General features: G+C 39.6%; 1 protein-coding gene across 2 annotated transcripts in view; it reads right to left on the reverse strand.

Moving 5' to 3' along the window:
• Nucleotides 1-19,750, reverse strand: part of COG5 (component of oligomeric golgi complex 5) — a 365,256-nt gene that overhangs the window by 333,553 nt on the left and 11,953 nt on the right. For both annotated transcript variants that reach the window (XM_025381265.1, XM_025381264.1), the window contains exons 4-5: nucleotides 16,004-16,058; nucleotides 15,832-15,901 (exon numbers count right to left, since the gene is read on the reverse strand). In XM_025381265.1, coding sequence (XP_025237050.1) covers nucleotides 15,832-15,901; nucleotides 16,004-16,058 — 125 coding nt within the window. The remainder of the gene's footprint in view (nucleotides 1-15,831; nucleotides 15,902-16,003; nucleotides 16,059-19,750) is intronic.

Below are 19,750 nucleotides of genomic sequence, written 5' to 3' on the forward strand. Positions count from 1 at the left end.
CAGTACCACACAGCACTCATCCTAAAATTGACCACATAATTGGACGTAAAATACCCCTCACCAAATGTAAAAGAATGGAAATCACAACAAACAGTCTCTCAGACCACAGTGCAACCAAACTAAAACTCAGGATTAAGAAATTCACCCAAATCCGCACAACTATATGGAAACTGAACAACCTGATCCTGAATGACTACTGGGTAAATAACGGAATTAAGGCAGAAATAAATGAGTTCTTTGAAACCAATGAGAACAAAGACACGACATACCAGAATCTCTGGGACACAGCTAAAGCAGTGTTTAGAGGGAAATTTATAGCACTAAATGCCCACAGGAGAAAGTGAGAAAGATCTAAAATTGACACCCTAACACCACAATTAAAAGAACTAGAGAAGCAAGAGCAAACAAATTCAAATTCTAGCAGAAGACAAGAAATAACTAAGATCAGAGCAGAACTGAAGGAGATAGAGACACGAAAAACCCTTCAAAAAAAAAAAAATCAATGAATCCAGGAGCTAGTTTTTTTAAAAGATTAACAAAATAGACCACCAGCCAGACTAATCCAGAAGAAAAGAGAAGAATCAAATAGACACAATAAAAAATGCTAAAGAGGATATCACTGATCCCACAGAAATACAAACTACCATCACAGAATACTATAAACACCTCTGTGCAAATAAACTAGAAAATCTAGAAGAAATGGATACATTCCTGGACATATATGCCCTCCCAAGACTAAACCAGAAAGAAGTTGAATCCCTGAATAGACCAATAAGTCCTGAAAGTGAGGCACTAATAGCCTACCAACCAAAAAAAAAAGCCCAGGAACAGACAGATTAACAGCCGAATTCTACCAGAGGTGTTACAAAGAGAAGCTGGTACCATTCCTTCTAGAACTATTTCTAGAATTATTCCAAACAACAAAAAAAGAGGGACTTGTCACTAACTCATTTTATGAGGTCAGCATCATCCTGATACCAAAATCTGGCAGAAACACAATAAAAAAAATTTCAGGCCAATATCCCTGATGGACATCGATGTGAAAATCCTCAATAAAATAATGACAAACCAAATCCGGCAGCACATTAAAAAGCTTATCCACCACGATCAACTCGGCTTCATCCCTGGGATGCAAGACTGGTTCAACATATGCAAATCAATAAACATAATTCATCACATAAACAGAACCAATGACAAAATCACATGATTATCTCAGTAGATGCAGAAAAGGCCTTTGACAAAATTCAACAGCCCTTCATGCTAAGAACACTCAATAAACTAGGTACTGATGGAACACATCTCAAAATAATAAGAGCTATTTATGACAAACCCATAGCCAACAGCATACTGAATAGGCAAAAGCTGGAAGCATTCCCTTTAAAAACCAGCAGAAGACAAGGATGCCCTTTCTCACCACCCCTATTCAACATATTATTGGAAGTTCCGGTCAGGGCAATCAGGCAAGAGAAAGAAATAAAGCGTATTCAAATAGGAAGACAGGAAATCAAATTATCTCTGTTTGCAAATGACATGATTGTATATATAGAAAACCCCATTATCTCAGCCCAAAAACTCCTTAAACTGATAAGCAACTTCAGTGAAGTCTCAGGATACAAAATCAATGTGCAAATATCACAAGCATTCCTATACATCAATAACAGACAGAGAGCCAAATCATGAGCAAACTCCCATTCACAATTGCTACAAAGAGAATAAAAATACCTAGGAATACAATTTACAAGACATGTGAAGGTCCTCTTCAAGGAGAACTACAAACCACTGCTCAAGAAAATAAGATAGGACACAAACAAATGGAAAAACATTCCATGCTCATGGACAGGAAGAATCAATATCATGAAAATGGCCATACTGCCCAAAGTAATTTATAGATTCAATACTATTTCCATCAAGCTACCACTGACATTCTTCACAGAATTAGAAAAAACTACTTTTAATTTCATATGGAACCAAAAAAGATTCCATATAGCCAAGACAATCCTAAGCAAAAAGAACAATGCTAGAGGCATCACACTACCTGACTTCGAACTATACTACAAGGCTACAGTAACCCAAACAGCATGGTAATGATACCAAAACAGATATATAGATCAATGGAACAGAAATACAGACCAATGGAACAGGCCTCAGAAATAACATAACACATTTAGAACCATCTGATCTTCAACAAACCAGACAAAAACAAGCAATGGGGAAAGGATTCCCTATTTAATAAATGGTGCTGGGAAAACTGGCTAGCTGTATGCAGAAAACTGAAACTGGGCCCCTTCCTTATAGACTTTACACTGTTGGTGGGAGTGTAAATTAGTTCAACCATTACGTGGCTATTTCTCAAGCATCTAGAACTAAAAATACCATTTGACCAGCAATCCCATTACTGGGTATATATCCAAAGGATTATAAATCATTCTACTATAAAGACACATGCACACTTATGTTTACTGCAGCACTGTTCACAATAGCAAAGACTTGGAACCAACCCAGATGTCCATCAATGTTAGACTGGATAAAGAAAATGTGGCACATATACACCATGGAATACTATGCAGCCATAAAAAAGAATGAGTTCATGTCCATTGCAGGGACAAGGATGAAGCTGGAAACCATCATTCTCAGCAAACTAACACAGGAACCAAAAACCGAACATTACACATTCTCACTCATCAGTGGGAGTTGAACAATGAGAATACACGGACACAGGGAGGGCAACATCACACACCGGGGCCTGTTAGGGGGTGGGGCCAAGGGGGAGGGATAGTATATTTCTCCTAAGAAATATCTAACGTAGATAATGGGTTGATGGGTGCAGCAAACCACCACAGCACATGTATATCTATGTAACAAACCTGCATGTTCTGCAAATGTATCCCAGAACTTAAAGTATAATTTAAAAAAATAAATAAAGAAAAAAAAAGGGCAAAGGATTTGAATAGACATGTCACCAAGGAAGACAGATAAATAGCCAAAAGGCACCACAGAAGATGCTCAATATCATTAGCCATTAGGAAAATGCAAATCAAAATGATAATGAGATACCACTTCATACCCAATAATGATACAGGAGACAGAAATTATTTAGGCAGATAATAATGGCAACAGAGTACTTGGCAGAATTTCCTTTTAAATGAAAAGCAGCCCCCAAATTATTTCTTTTCTAACAAAGAGCAGCCTGAAAAATCGAGCTGCAGACATAGATATGCAAGCTGGAAATTGAACAGGTGAATGCCAGCAGCTGTGTCAATAGAAAAGGGCTACCTGGAAGCCAAGTATGTCCAACATGAAGGCTCCATCTTTGGTTTTCTTTGTCACCACATGTAAAGATGCAGGCAACATGGCACCAGCCAGCCAGAGAACCCATCTGCATAATAAAAGATTAGGGTGGGGTGGCCAGCTTTTTCACATGCTATACAAGTGGCACACCCAGCCCTAACTAGTTTTTCGCACCTTATGCAAATAGCACACCTGGTCCAACCAATCTTTCATGCCCTATGTAAATCAGACACTGCCTCCTCAAGCTCATCTATAAAACCCACTGCATTTCACCATAAAAGTGGCAACCCAGTTCTCCAGGAACCCTCTCTCTGCAGCAGAGAGAGCTCTTCTCTTTCTTTCACCTATTAAACTTCCACTCTGAATCTCACTATTTGTGTGTCTGCGTCCTAGTTTTCTGTGGCTGTAAGACAATGAATCTCGGGTATTTACTCAACACAATGATGCCACTTCAATAAGATGGCAATATACTTAAAAAGTAGAGAAATTAGAATCTTCATACATTGTTGGTAACAATGGAAAACAGTACAGTTGCCTTGGAAATAGTTTGGCAATCCTCAAAATGTTAAACATAGAGTTAGCATATAACCTAGCATAATATGTTCTAGGTGTATACCCAAGAATTGAAAAAAAAAGTCCACATAAGTATTATTTATGCAACGTTTGTTCTTAGCAGTCTATTCAAAATAGTTAAAAAGTAGAAACAACCTAAATATTCATCAACTGATTAAAGGATAAACAAACTGAATGAACAAAAATGTGATATATTCATGTAATGATATATTATTTGACCATAAAAAGGAATGAAGTACCTAAGTCCTCATTAAACATCATCAACTGGCTCTTTTGACTTTAAGTGAAAACAGTGGACCAGGGTGGCTCACTCCTGTAATCCCAGCACTTTGGGAGGCTGAGGAAGATGAATCACTTGAGTCCAGAAGTTTGAGACCAGCCTGGGCAACACAGTGAGAGACACTGTCTAAAAAAAATTAAAATTTAAAAAAAAATTAGCTGGGCATGGTGGTACATGCCTGTAGTCTCAGCTATTCAAGAGGCTGCACTCCAGCCTGGATGACAGAGCAAGACCCTGTCTCAAAAACCAACAACAACAAAGCAACGTATAATAAGATCAATAAACATAATCCAGCATATAAACAGAACCAAAGACAAGAACCACATGATTATTTCAATAGATGCAGAAAAGGCTTTTGACAAAATTCAACAGCCCTTCATGCTAAAAACGCTCAATAAATTCGGTATTGATGGAACGTACCTCAAAATCATAAGAGCTATTTATGACAAACCCACAGCCAATATCATACTGAATGGGCAAAAACTGGAAAAATTCCCTTTGAAAACTGGCACAAGACAGGGATGCCCTCTCTCACCACTCCTATTCAACATAGTGTTGGAAGTTCTGGCTAGGGCAATTAGGCAAGAGAAAGAAATCAGGGGTATTCAATTAGGAAAAGAAGAAGTCAAATTGTCCCTGTTTGCAGATGACATGATTGTATATTTAGAAAACCCCATTGTCTCAGCCCAAAATCTCCTTAAGCTCATAAGCAACTTCAGCAAAGTCTCAGGATACAAAATTAATGTGCAAAAATCACAAGCATTCTTATACACCAGTAACAGACAAACAGAGAGCCAAATCATGAATGAACTTCCATTCACAATTGCTTCAAAAAGAATAAAATACCTAGGAATCCAACTTACAAGAGATGTAAAGGACCTCTTCAAGGAGAACTACAAACCACTGCTCAGTGAAATAAAAGAGGACACAAACAAATGGAAGAACATACCATGCTCATGGATAGGAAGAATCAATATCGTGAAAATGGCCATACTGCCCAAGGTAATTTATAGATTCAATGCCATCCCCATCAAGCTACCAATGAGTTTCTTCACAGAATTGGAAAAAACTGCTTTAAAGTTCATATGGAACCAAAAAAGAGCCCGCATCTCCAAGACAATCCTAAGTCAAAAGAACAAAGCTGGAGGCATCACGCTACCTGACTTCAAACTATACTACAAGGCTACAGTAACCAAAACAGCATGGTACTGGTACCAAAACAGAGATATAGACCAATGGAACAGAACAGAGTCCTCAGAAATAATACCACACATCTACAGCCATCTGATCTTTGACAAACCTGAGAAAAACAAGAAATGGGGAAAGGATTCCCTATTTAATAAATGGTGCTGGGAAAATTGGCTAGCCATAAGTAGAAAGCTGAAACTGGATCCTTTCCTTACTCCTTATACGAAAATTAATTCAAGATGGATTAGAGACTTAAATGTTAGACCTAATACCATAAAAATCCTAGAGGAAAACCTAGGTAGTACCATTCAGGACATAGGCATGGGCAAAGACTTCATGTCTAAAACACCAAAAGCAACGGCAGCAAAAGCTAAAATTGACAAATGGGATCTAATTAAACTAAAGAGCTTCTGCACAGCAAAAGAAACTACCATCAGAGTGAACAGGCAACCTACAGAATGGGAGAAAATTTTTGCAATCTACTCATCTGACAAAGGGCTAATATCCAGAACCTACAAAGAACTCCAACAAATTTACAAGAAAAAAACAAACAACCCCATCAACAAGTGGGCAAAGGATATGAACAGACATTTCTCAAAAGAAGACATTCATACAGCCAACAGACATATGAAAAAATGCTCGTCATCACTGGCCATCAGAGAAATGCAAATCAAAACCACAATGAGATACCATCTCACACCAGTTAGAATGGCGATCATTAAAAAGTCAGGAAACAACAGGTGCTGGAGAGGATGTGGAGAAATAGGAACACTTTTACACTGTTGGTGGGATTGTAAACTAGTTCAACCATTATGGAAAACAGTATGGCGATTCCTCAAGGATCTAGAACTAGATGTACCATATGACCCAGCCATCCCATTACTGGGGATATACCCAAAGGATTATAAATTATGCTGCTATAAAGACACATGCACATGTATGTTTATTGCAGCACTATTCACAATAGCAAAGACTTGGAATCAACCCAAATGTCCATCAGTGACAGATTGGATTAAGAAAATGTGGCACATATACACCATGGAATACTATGCAGCCATAAAAAAGGATGAGTTTGTGTCCTTTGTAGGGACATGGAGGCAGCTGGAAACCATCATTCTTAGCAAACTATCACAAGAACAGAAAACCAAACACCGCATGTTCTCACTCATAGGTGGGAACTGAACAATGAGATCACTTGGACTCAGGAAGGGGAACATCACACACCGTGGCCTATCATGGGGAGGGGGTAGGGGGGAGGGATTGCATTGGGAGTTATACCTGATGTAAATGACGAGTTGATGGGTGCAGCAGACCAACATGGCACAAGTATACATATGTAACAAACCTGCACGTTATGCACATGTACCCTACAACTTAAAGTATAATAATAAAAAAAAAATTTTAAAAAAAAAAAAAAAAAAAAAAGACCCATTTTCTACCTCCTCAGTTTATAACGAAATGACATGGACCTGCTGTATGTTCTTTATTAAAGTTGAAGTTTCTAAGAACCTATCAATGACATTAAATAAGAACTTACTGTACTGACACATGCTACAATATGGATGAACCTTGAAAATATTACATTAAGAAGCCAAAAGCTACATAATGAATGATCCATTTCTATTAAATGTTCTGAATAGGGAAACCCAAAAAGGAAGACTGCAGATTAGTGGTTGAGAGCTTGGCGTAGGGAAGTGGACAGAGGGAATAACTGCTAATGGGCATAGAGTTTCTTTTTTGGGTAATGAAAATATTCTGGCATTAGATAATATTATAGTATAATTAGATATTATATTCACAAGACACAATCTTGTGAATATAGTAAAAACTCCTAAACTGTACATGTTAAAGTGATTATTTTATGGTACATAACTTATAACTCAATTTTTAATAATGAGTGTGACTTCTAACAATGATGGAATAGGGTCAGACTTCCCTTTCCATTTTAAACAACTAGAAAACTGAACAAAATACACGAAATAATTTTAGGACAACAGGAATGAATAATTGGACAATAATTCCATAACAGAAAACGCAGGTCTGTGATCTTTGAGAGAAACAAGAAAATGAGCTTAACAATTGTCTCAGATTACCAATGGTAGACAATTTTCAGGCCACGGCAAAGGGAAGGGAAGGGAAGGGAAACAGAGCATGACAGTCTCTCTGAAGTTGGGAAGCAGAGATTACACTTCAAGAAAGCCAAAAAAGCTAGTGTTTGTGGGCAGAGAATTGGAGAAAAAGAAGCTGCAAAAAGAGACGTTGTGGAGATAAGCAGAAAAATAGCTGCAAGTCTTCTGAGTACCAATCTGTGCATGTGTGAGACGAAGCACAGGAAAAGAAACACTGAAACAACTCACAGAGCTCACACATGTTCTCACCAACCACAGTAGAAAGACCTAATAGTAAACAGGGCTAAACTAGCCCTAGGTTAAAGGCTGTTCTGGACCTGTACTAACAAAGATTTAAAACTAAATCTCAAAAAGATCAATGGTGGCTCACACCTGTAATCCCAGCATTTTGGGCGGCCAGGTAGGAGTATCACTTGAGGCCAGGAGTTTGAGACCAGCCTAGGCAACATGGTGAGACTCCCATCTCTACAATAAATGAAAAAAAAAAAAAATTAGCTGGGCATGGTAGTATGTGCCTGTAGTCCCAGGCACTTGGGAGGCTAGAGCAGGAGGATTGCTTGAGACCAGCAGTTGGAGGTTGTAGTGAGTCAAGACTGCCCCACTATACTCCAGCCCAAGTGACGGAGCAAGGCCTTGTCTCAAATAAAAAATTAATTAATTAATTAATTAAGAAAAAAAGATCAAACTGATTCCAAGTAACTTAAGTGTGAACCAGAAAAAAGTCCAACACTATTTAAAAGAAATTTTAAATAATCTAGGAACTCTAAACACAAAATATACATTTCTAATATCCATTAAAAAATTACCAGGTATGTAAAGAAGCAAAACACATAAAACCCATAACAAGAAGAAAAGTCAATCAACAAAAATAAACCTAGAAATAATAAAGAATTAAATGTTAATTTATTTTATAGGCTGGGCACAGTGGCTCACGCCTATAATCCCAGCACTTTGGGAGGCTGAGGCAGGCGGATCACCTGAGGTCAGGAGTTCAAGACCAGCCAGGCCAACATGGTGAAACCCCATCTCTACTCAAAATACAAAAAATCAGCCAGGTGTGGTGGCACTTGCCTATAATCCCAGATACTTAGGAGGCTTCTTAGGCAGGAGAATCACTTGAACCCAGGAGGCGGAGGGTACAGCGAGCCACGATCATGCCACTGCACCCCAGCCTGGACGACAGAGCAGGATTGTGTCTCGGAAAAAAAAAAAAAAAATTATAAACATGTATATCTTCAAGAAGGTAAATGAAAACATAAATGTCGGATGGACACAGTGGCTCATGCTTGTCATCCCAGCACTTTGCGAGGCCAATGTAGGTGGAATGCTTGACCTCAGGAGTTCAAGACCAGCCTGGGCAGCATGACAGAACCTGGTCTCTACAAAAAATACAAAAATTAGCTGAGTGTGGTGGTGCGTGCCTATAGTCTCAGCTACTCAGGAGGCTGAAGTGGGAGGATAGCTTGGGCCTGGGAGGCGAAGATTGCAATGGGTTGAGATCTTACCACTGCACTGCAGCCTGGGCAACAGAGTGAGACCCTGTCTTAAAAAAACAAACAAACAAACAAACAAGCATACATATATGTGTGTGTGTGTGTGTATGTATGTATATAAATGAAATTGAAATATAAATGTCATAACAGAAAGAGAACATATAAAAAGACACAAACACAAATACTAGAGATGAAAACTATAGGCCGGGCATGGTGGCTCACACCTGTAATCCCAGCACTTTGGGAGGCTGTCAGGAGTTCGAGACCAGCCTGGCCAATATGTTAAAACCCTGTCTCTACTAAAAATACAAAAATTAGCTGAGCATGGTGGTATGCGCCCATACTCCCAGCAACTCAGGAGGCTGAGGCAGAAGAATCGCTTGAACCCAGGAGGCGGGGTTGCAGTGAGCCGAGAACATGCCACTGCACTCCAGCCTAGGCAACACAGCAAGACTTCATCTCAAAAAAAAAAAAAAAAACAAAGAAAACTATATTAGGCAAAATTTTAAAACACACAGGATGGGATTAACAGCAGATTAGATACTTAATAAAAAAGGTTAGTAAATGTACAAGCAATTCCAGGTAGATTATAGATCTAAACATATGAGGCAAAACAATACATGTTTTTGAAGACATTATACAATATCTTCGTAACTTCAGAGTACAGAACGTTATCTTGTGAGAATTTTTCATAAAAGAGAACTAACCATAAAAGAAAAACTGGATAAATTTAATTTCTCTCCAACAACACAGAAGAGCGAGGAGAAAAAAACGGGTAGGCACAGGGATATCTCAAACACACGTAATAGATGACTCACAAGAGGTTCAATCTCCTTAGTAATTAGTTCCTAGAAAAACAAAACCACAACAAGACACCACCACATACCTAAAATATTAGCAAAAACTAAAAAGTCTGACAATACTAAGTGTTGGCAAGGATACAAACTGAAAGGAACTCTCATATACTGATAGCATATGTGGTATAACCATTTGGTAAAATAGTTTGGCATTATCTAATGAAGTTGAAAATCAGAAACCCTATAACCCAGAAATCTCATTCCCAGGATATAACTTACACAAAGGGGTATTACATGAGCCAACATATATTTGTGAAAAAGTTTTCACAGCCATATTATTCATAATGGTCCCAATCTGGAAACAATCCAAAGTCCATAAGCAGAATATTCATATAATGACATATTCTACAGCAATAAAAATGAAACAAAACAATAAGCAAGACCAGGCATGGTGGCTCACGCCTGTAATCCCAGCACTTTGGGAGGCCGAGGCAGGTGGAACACTTGAGGTCAGGAGTTCGAGACCAGCTTGGCCAACATGGTGAACCCTGTCTCTACTAAAAACACGACAACAAAAATAGCCAAATGTGGTAGCGGGTGCCTGTAATCCCAGCTACTTGGGAAGCTAAGGCAGGAGAATCCTTGATTCTCCACCTGGGAGGTGGAGGCTGCAGTGAGCCAAGATCACTCCACTGCACTCCAGCCTAGGCAACAGAGCACAACTCTGTCTAGAAAAAAAAAAAAAAAAGCAATATAGATGAATCTGAAAAAGGATACTTTCCAAAAAACAGGGTATTAAAGCATAATTTTTAGTTACAAAAATCAATGTGATATGTTTATGAGTGACATTAGTAAGATGGTAGAGGAAGACTTTCCAGGACTCCAGCTTGCAGACACATTAACTTGAACCACTATCCAAATTATCTTCACAAAAGTTAAACCAGGTGAGACATTATAGCACCTGAATATAGCACAGAAATAAAAAGAGACACACTAAAGAGAGTAGGAAGGACAGTGTCACATTATCTGTATCCCCCAATACAAGCCAGCTAGCAAGGAGACAGATGCTCGTTGAGCAGAGAAAAGAGAAGGAATTGAGCACTGGACTTTGCCTCAGTCCCTAACACTAGGCCTGCCCCATTAAAATCGTGCTGGGCAGGTTGCCCCTGCCCGACTCCAGGCCAGTACTTCCAGACTACACCACTACCAGGCTGGTCCCAGTGACCCCAGGTCCCAGACCAGCCCTCAGCTTCAGGCTAATCCCAACTCAGGCTCCAGGCCCAACCCAGCACCAGGCAACCCTGCATAGCCCAAGATGTCAGGCTAGCCCTAGTGCCAGGTTAGCACACAGACTTCCAGCACCAGGTCAGCCACTAAAGCCTCATGCTCCAGAGCAGCCCACGTGGCCCCAAACACCAGATCTGCCCCAGCATCAGGTTGGCACCTGTGGCCTCAGACACCAGGCCAGCACCCACGGACACAGGCTCCAAGCCTGCCCTACGGGTCCACATTCCAAGTCAGCCCCTGCGGCCCCACACTCCAACAGACACAAAGTCCAGGCTCTTCGGGCAGGCCCAGGGTCCAGATCCATCCCAGCAGAACCCAGCCTCCTCTGGCAAACCCAGGGTCCAGGCTTATCGCAGAACCCAGTGCCAGGCCGGCTCCCAAGACCAGATGACTCACACCTGTCTCAGTGGCCCGGTCTCCAGGCCAGCACTCTCACCCAGCCTCTAGACAGACCCTCATGGCTCTAGGCACAAAGCAAGCATCCACAGACCCCAGCCTTCAGTGGATGCAGAGCCCAGGCTTACTTCAGCAGACCAAGGCTCCAGGACCACCCTCGCAAACCCAAGCTCCAGGCTAACCCTGGTAAACCCAGGACCCAGGCCTGACTCACAGGCTCCAAGCCCACCCCCATGGTCCCAGGAGACAGTGAAAGCCAGGCATTGCGGACTCAGGTTCCAGGCCCATTCCCACGGTCCCAGGTGCCAGGCCCATTCCAGCAACTGGTTGGCTCCCGCAGATTCAAGCTCAAGGCCAGTCCCAGTGCCAGGTCAGCTCCCAAGGGACTAGGCTTCAGACCAGCTGCTGTGGAGTAGGCCCCGAATAGGTCCATTCCACAGGGGGCCAGCTTGGCACTGTGAACCCTGGATCTAAGTCTGCTCCAGCAAACTCATGACCCACATTTTCCCCAGTAAATATAGTCTGCAGACCAAACCTCATGGACCCAAGCACCAGACCTGTGCACCTGCTAACCTAGGTACCACAACAGCCTGCCTGAAGACACCAGCAGTAAGCCTGCTCACAGACCACACCAGAAAGCTTGCCTAGAATCTCTGGTCAGGCTAATTGGTGAAGAACTTTCCCAGCCAAAGCCAGTCTGCAAAGAGTGGAGTAGTTCCTACTTCTACAAATGTGCAGGCACCAATACAAGGCAACAAGAATCACAATCAGGGAAACATAATACCACCAAAGGAACAAACATTAAAGAAATTGAGGTTTATGAACTGCCTGACAAATAATTCAAAATAACCATCTTTTAAAAACTCCATGAACTACAAGAGAATACAACTAGACAAGTACACAAAATCAGGAAAACAATAAGCAAACAAAATGGGAAGTTCAACAAAGACACAGAAACCACAAAAATGAACCAAACTGAAATTCTGGAGCTAAAGAACACAACGACTGAACTAAAAAAATTCCAAAGAAAGCTTCAACAATAGATTCAATCACACAAAAGAATCAGTGTGCTTGAAAAGGGGTTATTCGAAATGATCCAGCCTGAGGAACAAAAAGAAAAAAGAAAAAGAGTAAGGAAAGCCTTTGAGAATTACGAGATGCCATCAAGCAATCCAATTTACATATCATGTGTGTCCCAGAAGGAGCAGAGAGAGAAGAAAGTTTATTTTAAAAAATAACAACAGGCCGGGTGTGGTGGCTCATGCCTGTAATCCCAGCACTTTGGGAGGCCGAGGCGGGCAGATCACAGGGTCAGGAGATTGAGACCACGGTGAAAGCCCGTCTCTACTAAAAATACAAAAAATTAGCCAGGCGCGGTGGTGGGCGCCTGTAGTCCCAGCTACTCAGGAGAAAGGCATGAACCCGGAAAGAGGAGCTTGCAGTGAGCCGAGATCGCACCACTGCACTCCAGCCTGGGCTACAGACCGAGACTCCGTCTCAAAAATAAATTAATAAATTAATAATAACAAAAACTCCCCAAATCTGTGGAAAGATAAAAAATATCCAGGTATAGGAAGCTCAAAGACCTCCAATCAGATTCAGTGTAAACAAGACTACCCCAAGATATATTACAATCAAATTGTAAAAAATCAAAAACAGAGAGGATCTTGAAAGCAGCAAGAGAAAAGAAGCACATCACATACAAAGGAATCCCAAGACGGCTATGAACAGATTTCTCAGTAGAAATCTTATAAGCCAGGAGAGACAGGGATGATCTATTCAAAGTGCTGAAAGAAAATAGGCCGGGCGCAGTGGCTCACACTTGTAATCCTAGCACATGGGGAGGCCAAGGCAGGCAGATCACCCGAGGTCAGGAGTTCGAGACCAGCCTGGCCAACACAGTGAAATGCCATCTCTACTAAAAATACAAAAATTAGCCAGGCGTGGTGGCGGGCACCTGTAATCCCAGCTACTCGGGAGGCTGAGGCAGGAGAATGGCTTGAACCTGTGAGGCGGAGGCTGCAGTGAGCAGAGATCAGGCCACTGCACTCCAGGTTGGGTGACACAGTGAGACTCCATCTCAAAAAAAAAGAAAGAAAAAAACCAACAAATCAATATCGAAACAACAGACTTTAACTACACTCTAGACCAAACAAACCGAACAGACAAATACAGAACATTGCATCCAATAGTGGCAGAATACATGTTCTTCTTAAATGCACATGAAACTTTTTTCAGGATAGATCATATGTTAGACCAGAAAATAAGGCTTAACAAACTTAAGAAGACTGTGATCATATCAAATATCTTTTCCAACCACAATGGTATTAAACTAGAAATCAATAAAGGATGGATTTTGAAAAATTCACCAAAAAAATTCTCAAAAAAAAAAAAAAAAAAAAAAAAAACATGCTTATGAGCAACCAATGGATCAAAAAAGAAATTAAAAGATAAATTTTAAAATATCTTGAGACAAATGACACAATATACCGAAAGTTATGGGATGCAGCAAAAGCAGTACTAAGAAGAAAGTTTATAGCAATAAATGTCTACATCAAAAAAGATATCAAATAAATAACCTAACATTAAACTTCAAGAACGAGCAAAAGAACAAACAAAGCCCAAAGTTAGTAGAAGGAAGAAAATAATAAAGATCAGGGCAGAAATAAATTAAATATAGACTAGGAAACAATAAAGATTAATAAAACCAAGAGTTGTGTTTTGGGTTTTTTTTTTTTTTTTTGAGACAAGGTCTTGCTCTGTTGCCCAGGCTCCAGTACAATGGTGCAATCTCGGCTCACTGCAACTTCTACCTCCCAGACTCAAGCAGTTCTCCCATCTCAGCCTCCCGAGTAGCTGGGACTACAGGCATGTCACCATGCCTTGCTATAAGAGTTGGTGTTTTGAAAAGATAAATAAAATCAATAAAACTTTAGCTAGACTAAGAAAAAAAAGAAGTCTCAAATAAAGCCAGAAATGAAAAAGAAAACATTATAATTGATATTACAAAAATATAAAGAATTATAAGAAACTACCATGAACAATTATATGACAACAAATCAGATAACTTAGAAGAAACTGATACATTTCTAGACATATACAACTTACCAAAATTGAATCATAAAGAAATAAAATCTTAACAGATCAATAGAGAGTACACAGATTAAATCAGTAATAAAAAGTCTCCTAACAAAGAAAAGCCCAGGACTTGATGGTTTTACTGTTGAATTCTACCAACCATTTAAAGAAAAACTAATACCAATCCTTCTAAAACTCTCCCCAAAAAACCAAAGATGGAAACATATTTCTAAATTCATTTTATCAGGCCAATATTACCCTTCTGTCAACGCCAAAGACACTACAGGAAAAGAAAATTACAGGTCAGTATTCCTGATCAACACAGATGCAAAATCTTCAACAAAATACTAGCCAATCGAATTCAGTAGCACATTAGAATAATCACGCCCCATGATCAAGTGAGGTTTATCTCTGGGGTGCAGAGATGGTTCAACATGTGCAAATCAATAAATGATATACCACATTAACAGAATGAAAGGCAAAAACCATACCATTTTGATAGACGCAGAAAAGGTACTTGGTAAAATTCAACAACACATCATGTTAAAAACTCAAAAAAAACTGTTATAGAAGGAATGTACCTCAACACAATAGAGGCCATATACGACAAGCCCACAACTAACATGATAATCAACAGTGAAAAGTTGAAAGCTTTTCCTCTAAGATCAGGAACAAGACAAGCATGCACACTCTCACCACTACTATTCATCAACATAGCCACTGGAAGTCCTGGCCAGTGCCATTAGGCAAGAGAGAAATAAAAGGCACCCAAACCTGAAGGGAAGTAAAATTGTCCCTGTTTGCAGACAGCATGATCCTTTAGATAGAAAAGTAGATAAAGGACCCTAAAAACTCCATCAAAAGAGTGCTAGAAAAAATGCATACAGTAAAGTCAGAGGATACAAAATTAACATACAAAATCAGTAGCATTTCTATACACTAACAACGAACTATCCAAAGAAATAATTAGAAAAACAATCCCATTTCCCATTTACAAGAGCTACAAAAAAAAAAAGTTAGAAATAAATTTAACCAAGGAGGTGAAGCATCTATACACTGAAAGGTAAAAAACATTGATGAAAGAAATTGAAGAAGATATAAGTTAATAAACAATTATATACTGCAATGACAGTGAAAATATTTCACTTTAGATTTGTATTTTTTGAGCTAGACATCTTAAGGCTTTTTAGTATTGTTTTCTCCTTTTCTCTTATCTTCTGTTCCCATTCTCTTACTTCTTCCAAACTCATACTCTTCAATTTTGTCCACTTATGAAAACAAAATGAATAATAAGGTCTAAAGAAACAAAAGTAAGAAACTACCTGAAGTCTTGCTAGTTGTGCAGTACGGGCAACTATCTTATTGTATGGTTCAACAATTTTTGCTTTTATCCTAAAGAAAAAGAAAAGAGAGGAGTCAGAATAAAATCATTTTCAAAATATCAATGGATAAAAATATTCCCATTTCATTTATTTATAAAATTAAGAACAGTACCTATCAACAGCTCCCTGTAAAGCCCCAATTCTCGTCTGCATCATCTGAAGAACACCTAGGAAAACATAAGCTTACATTGGCTTTACAAATTTACAGGGCATCCAACTGGGTAAAAAGTTTAATTAAAAGAAAATACATGCATATATAATTTTAACTTTTTCTGTCACCATCCTAATCCAAGCAACCAATATCTTTTACCCACACTGCTGTAAAAGCCTGTAACTGGTCTCCCCCTCCAATCTTTGCCTCACAAAAGAAGCCTGACAGGGAATGGAAACTGACTGCTTAATGGATGTGGGGTTTCCATTTGGGGTGATGGAAAAGTTCTGGACCTAGATAGTGAGGATGGTCGCACAACACTGTAAATGTACTTAACGCCACTGAATTGTATGCTTTAAAATGCTAAAAACGATAAATTTTATGTTACGTATATTTTAATACATTACCAAAAAAGTATGACTGATCCTCCATGATATCCCCTTTGCCCCATCACTCCTATATTAAAACTATAGCCCACAGCTTAATCTACAACTCTCTAGGCTTACAACATGAGGAAATTTTCACAAAATTGGAAAAATATTTTCAGGAAGATCAAGCTTAAATATTATTATTTAGGCTTTCAATTAGTACAGATATTTAATTATTTTGAAGGCCATTCTTTAAAATTCAGTTTCTATATCCAACTGGCATAGTTGTTTTGAAAGCATAGTAATAGCTAAATTTAAGTATAGACATGTCGTCATATTTTAAGTGAAGTAATGTTAGAACAAATAAACATTCCTATCAGCATACAAGTATAATAACACAGTTTAGTCCAACAGAATCCTCTCTGAACCAAAGATTCCCACTTTTGCGCTGGTTTTGTGGTGTATTCACCACAAACTGCCAAGAATAAACTGCCGTTACTTATAACCATTTTCTTACATCATATTCTCTCCACAACCCAGTCTCAATGGGTTTCCACCCATACTCCACCAAAACAGATCTTATCAAGGTCACCAGAAATCTACCAGTTGCCAAATTCTATTGTTAGTTCTGTCTTAACCTTGTTCAAGCTCTCAGAAATTCACAGCAGTTGACTACTCCCTTTCTGAAACATTTTTTTGTCTAGGCTTTCAAATCAACACACTTCCTGGGTCTCCTATTATCTCATTAGTTGTTCCCACTTCTCCTCTGGCAGACCTCTACATGTGCTGGAGTACCCCAAGATGTGATCCTCAGCCATCTGCTCTTCTCCATCTACAATCTTTCAGGAATTTCATTCAACTCCAAAGTTTTAAATAGCTCTGTTCAATAAAATACTGATTTTATACACACACACACATATACAGACGTATACACATATATCTATGTAAAAAGATTTTCTTTATATATCTGCCTATGTTCTCATTCCCTATCTCTCTGCCCTCTTTCTCTCTCTTCCTACTGTTACATCAAATTTAAGATACCCAAGATAGTTTATGCCCTACCTTGCAACCCATCAAAAATCACACTTCTCTCCAGGCTATGACATCTCCATTACTCATACCATCATCTATCTATCCAATTTTTGAGACCAAAATCCTAGGAATAACTCATGGTGACTTTTTTCCATCAGCTCTTTCATCTGCCATCAACAAATCCTATCAGCTTTGCCTACATTTTACTCCATCTGCCACCCCTCTAATCCAAGGCATCATCAACTTAAACTATTCTAATATCAGGGACACTAGTTTGGAAGCTTCCACCATTGCCTTTTTCTATAGAGCTATCAGAGTAAACTATTCAGAGTATTAATCTCATCATACAATAACCTGATTAAACTCTTCCAATGGTTGGCCAGGTGCGGTGGCTCAAGACTGTAATCCCAGCACTTTGGGAGGCCGAGACGGGCGGATCACGAGGTCAGGAGATCGAGACCATCCTGACTAACATGGTGAAACCCCGTCTCTACTAAAAATACGAAAAACTAGCCGAGCGAGGTGGCGGGCACCTGTAGTCCCAGCTACTCAGGAGGCTGAGGCAGGAGAATGGCGTGAACCCGGGAGGCGGAGCTTGCAGTGAGCCGAGATCTGGCCACTGTACTCCAGCCTGGGAGACAGAGCAAGACTCCGTCTCAAAACAAAAAAAAAAAACAAAAACAAAAAACAAAAAACTCTTCCAATGGTTTACCACTGCATTTAGAATTAAATCCAAATTCCTTCCCAAGAACCTCATCTACGATTCTCTCCCTCCTTCACTATTCTGGGCTACTTTCTGCCCCTCAAACATGGCAAGTTAATTCCTGCTTTCCCATTTATTGTTCAGTCTTCTCTCCAAATCTTCCCGTGATGGCTCCTCCTTATCTTAGATCTTGACTCAAATGTCATCTTCTCAAAAAGGCCTTCCCTCGCCTTCATCCATCCCCATCACCTGTTTCATTTCTCTGCAGAATTTACAAATAAAATTTTTCTTTCTGTTTTCTGAGATACAGTCTAACTCTATTGCCCATGCTGGGGTGCAGTGGCATGATCTCAGCTCACTGCAACCTCTGCCTCCCAGGTTCAAGCAATTCTCATGCCTCAGCATACAAGTAGCTGGGATTACAGGCATGATCCACCATGCCCAGCCCTGTTTTCTATCCGTACTTTTTTTTTCAATCTACCTCCAGGACCAGAACATAGTTCCAAAAGGACAGTGACTTTGTCTATCGTTCACATGTGCCTAGTACTTAACAAGTTCTTAATTACTATTTGATGGCCTGAATGAAAAAATAAATGAATGAGGCTACTTTTTTTTTTTTTCTGAGACGGAGTCTCGCTCTGTTGCCCAGGTTGGAGTGCAGTGGCGCGATCTCAGCTCACTGCAAGCTCCGCCTCCCAGGTTCACGCCATTCTCCTGCCTCAACTTCCCAAGTAGCTGGGACTATAGGCGCCCACCACCACGCCCAGCTAATTATTTGTATTTTTAGTAGAGACAGGGTTTCACCATGTTAGCCAGGATGGGAGGCTACCTCTTTTTATATTACAAGCTTAATAAATATTTCTCAAAATTCCATGAAAACAAAAACTCTATTGCTATAGCTTTCTGAAACCTAGCAAATTCTCAAAGTAATATTTGGAAGAATATTTTAAAAAAGAACATTTTTAAATAAAATAGGCTTAAACATACCTCCAAACTACTTACATGGTAAAAAATTTTACATATTTAGGAGAATAAAGCAGATGAAGTAGATGCTAAAATAATATTCAATTTTTCTAATATGTATATACACCACACTTATTTTTCAGCATCTCAAAATAACATTCTAGTAAATACTTAGAAAGACACATCATGCTAAAATGAATACTAAGCAATTCACACTTAAAGTTTTTTATTTTATTTATTTTCTGAGACAGGGTCTAGGGTTTGCTCTGTCACCCAGCCTGGAGGGCAGGGACACAATCACAGCTCACTGCAGCCTCAACCTCCTTGGCTCAAGCAATCCTCCTACATCAGCCTCCCAAGTAGCTGGGACTAGAAGCATGCACCACCATGCCAACCTAATGTTTTATTTTTTATAGAGATAGAGTCTCATTATGTTGCCCAGGCTGCTCTTGAATTCCAGGATCAAGTGAACCTCCCACCCTGGCCTCCCAGAGTGCTGGGATTACAGGCGTGAGCCACTGCACCCTGGCCTACACTTCAATATTTTATGTTCAAATAATCTAGTGAATATTCTGAGATAATCATAGGAATAAAGTAGCCAACCTTTGTACTCTACACACTTGTACAAGACATAATCATTCT

This window comes from Theropithecus gelada, chromosome 3, assembly GCF_003255815.1.
Source record: "Theropithecus gelada isolate Dixy chromosome 3, Tgel_1.0, whole genome shotgun sequence".
In the NCBI taxonomy this organism is placed as follows: Eukaryota; Metazoa; Chordata; class Mammalia; order Primates; family Cercopithecidae; genus Theropithecus; species Theropithecus gelada.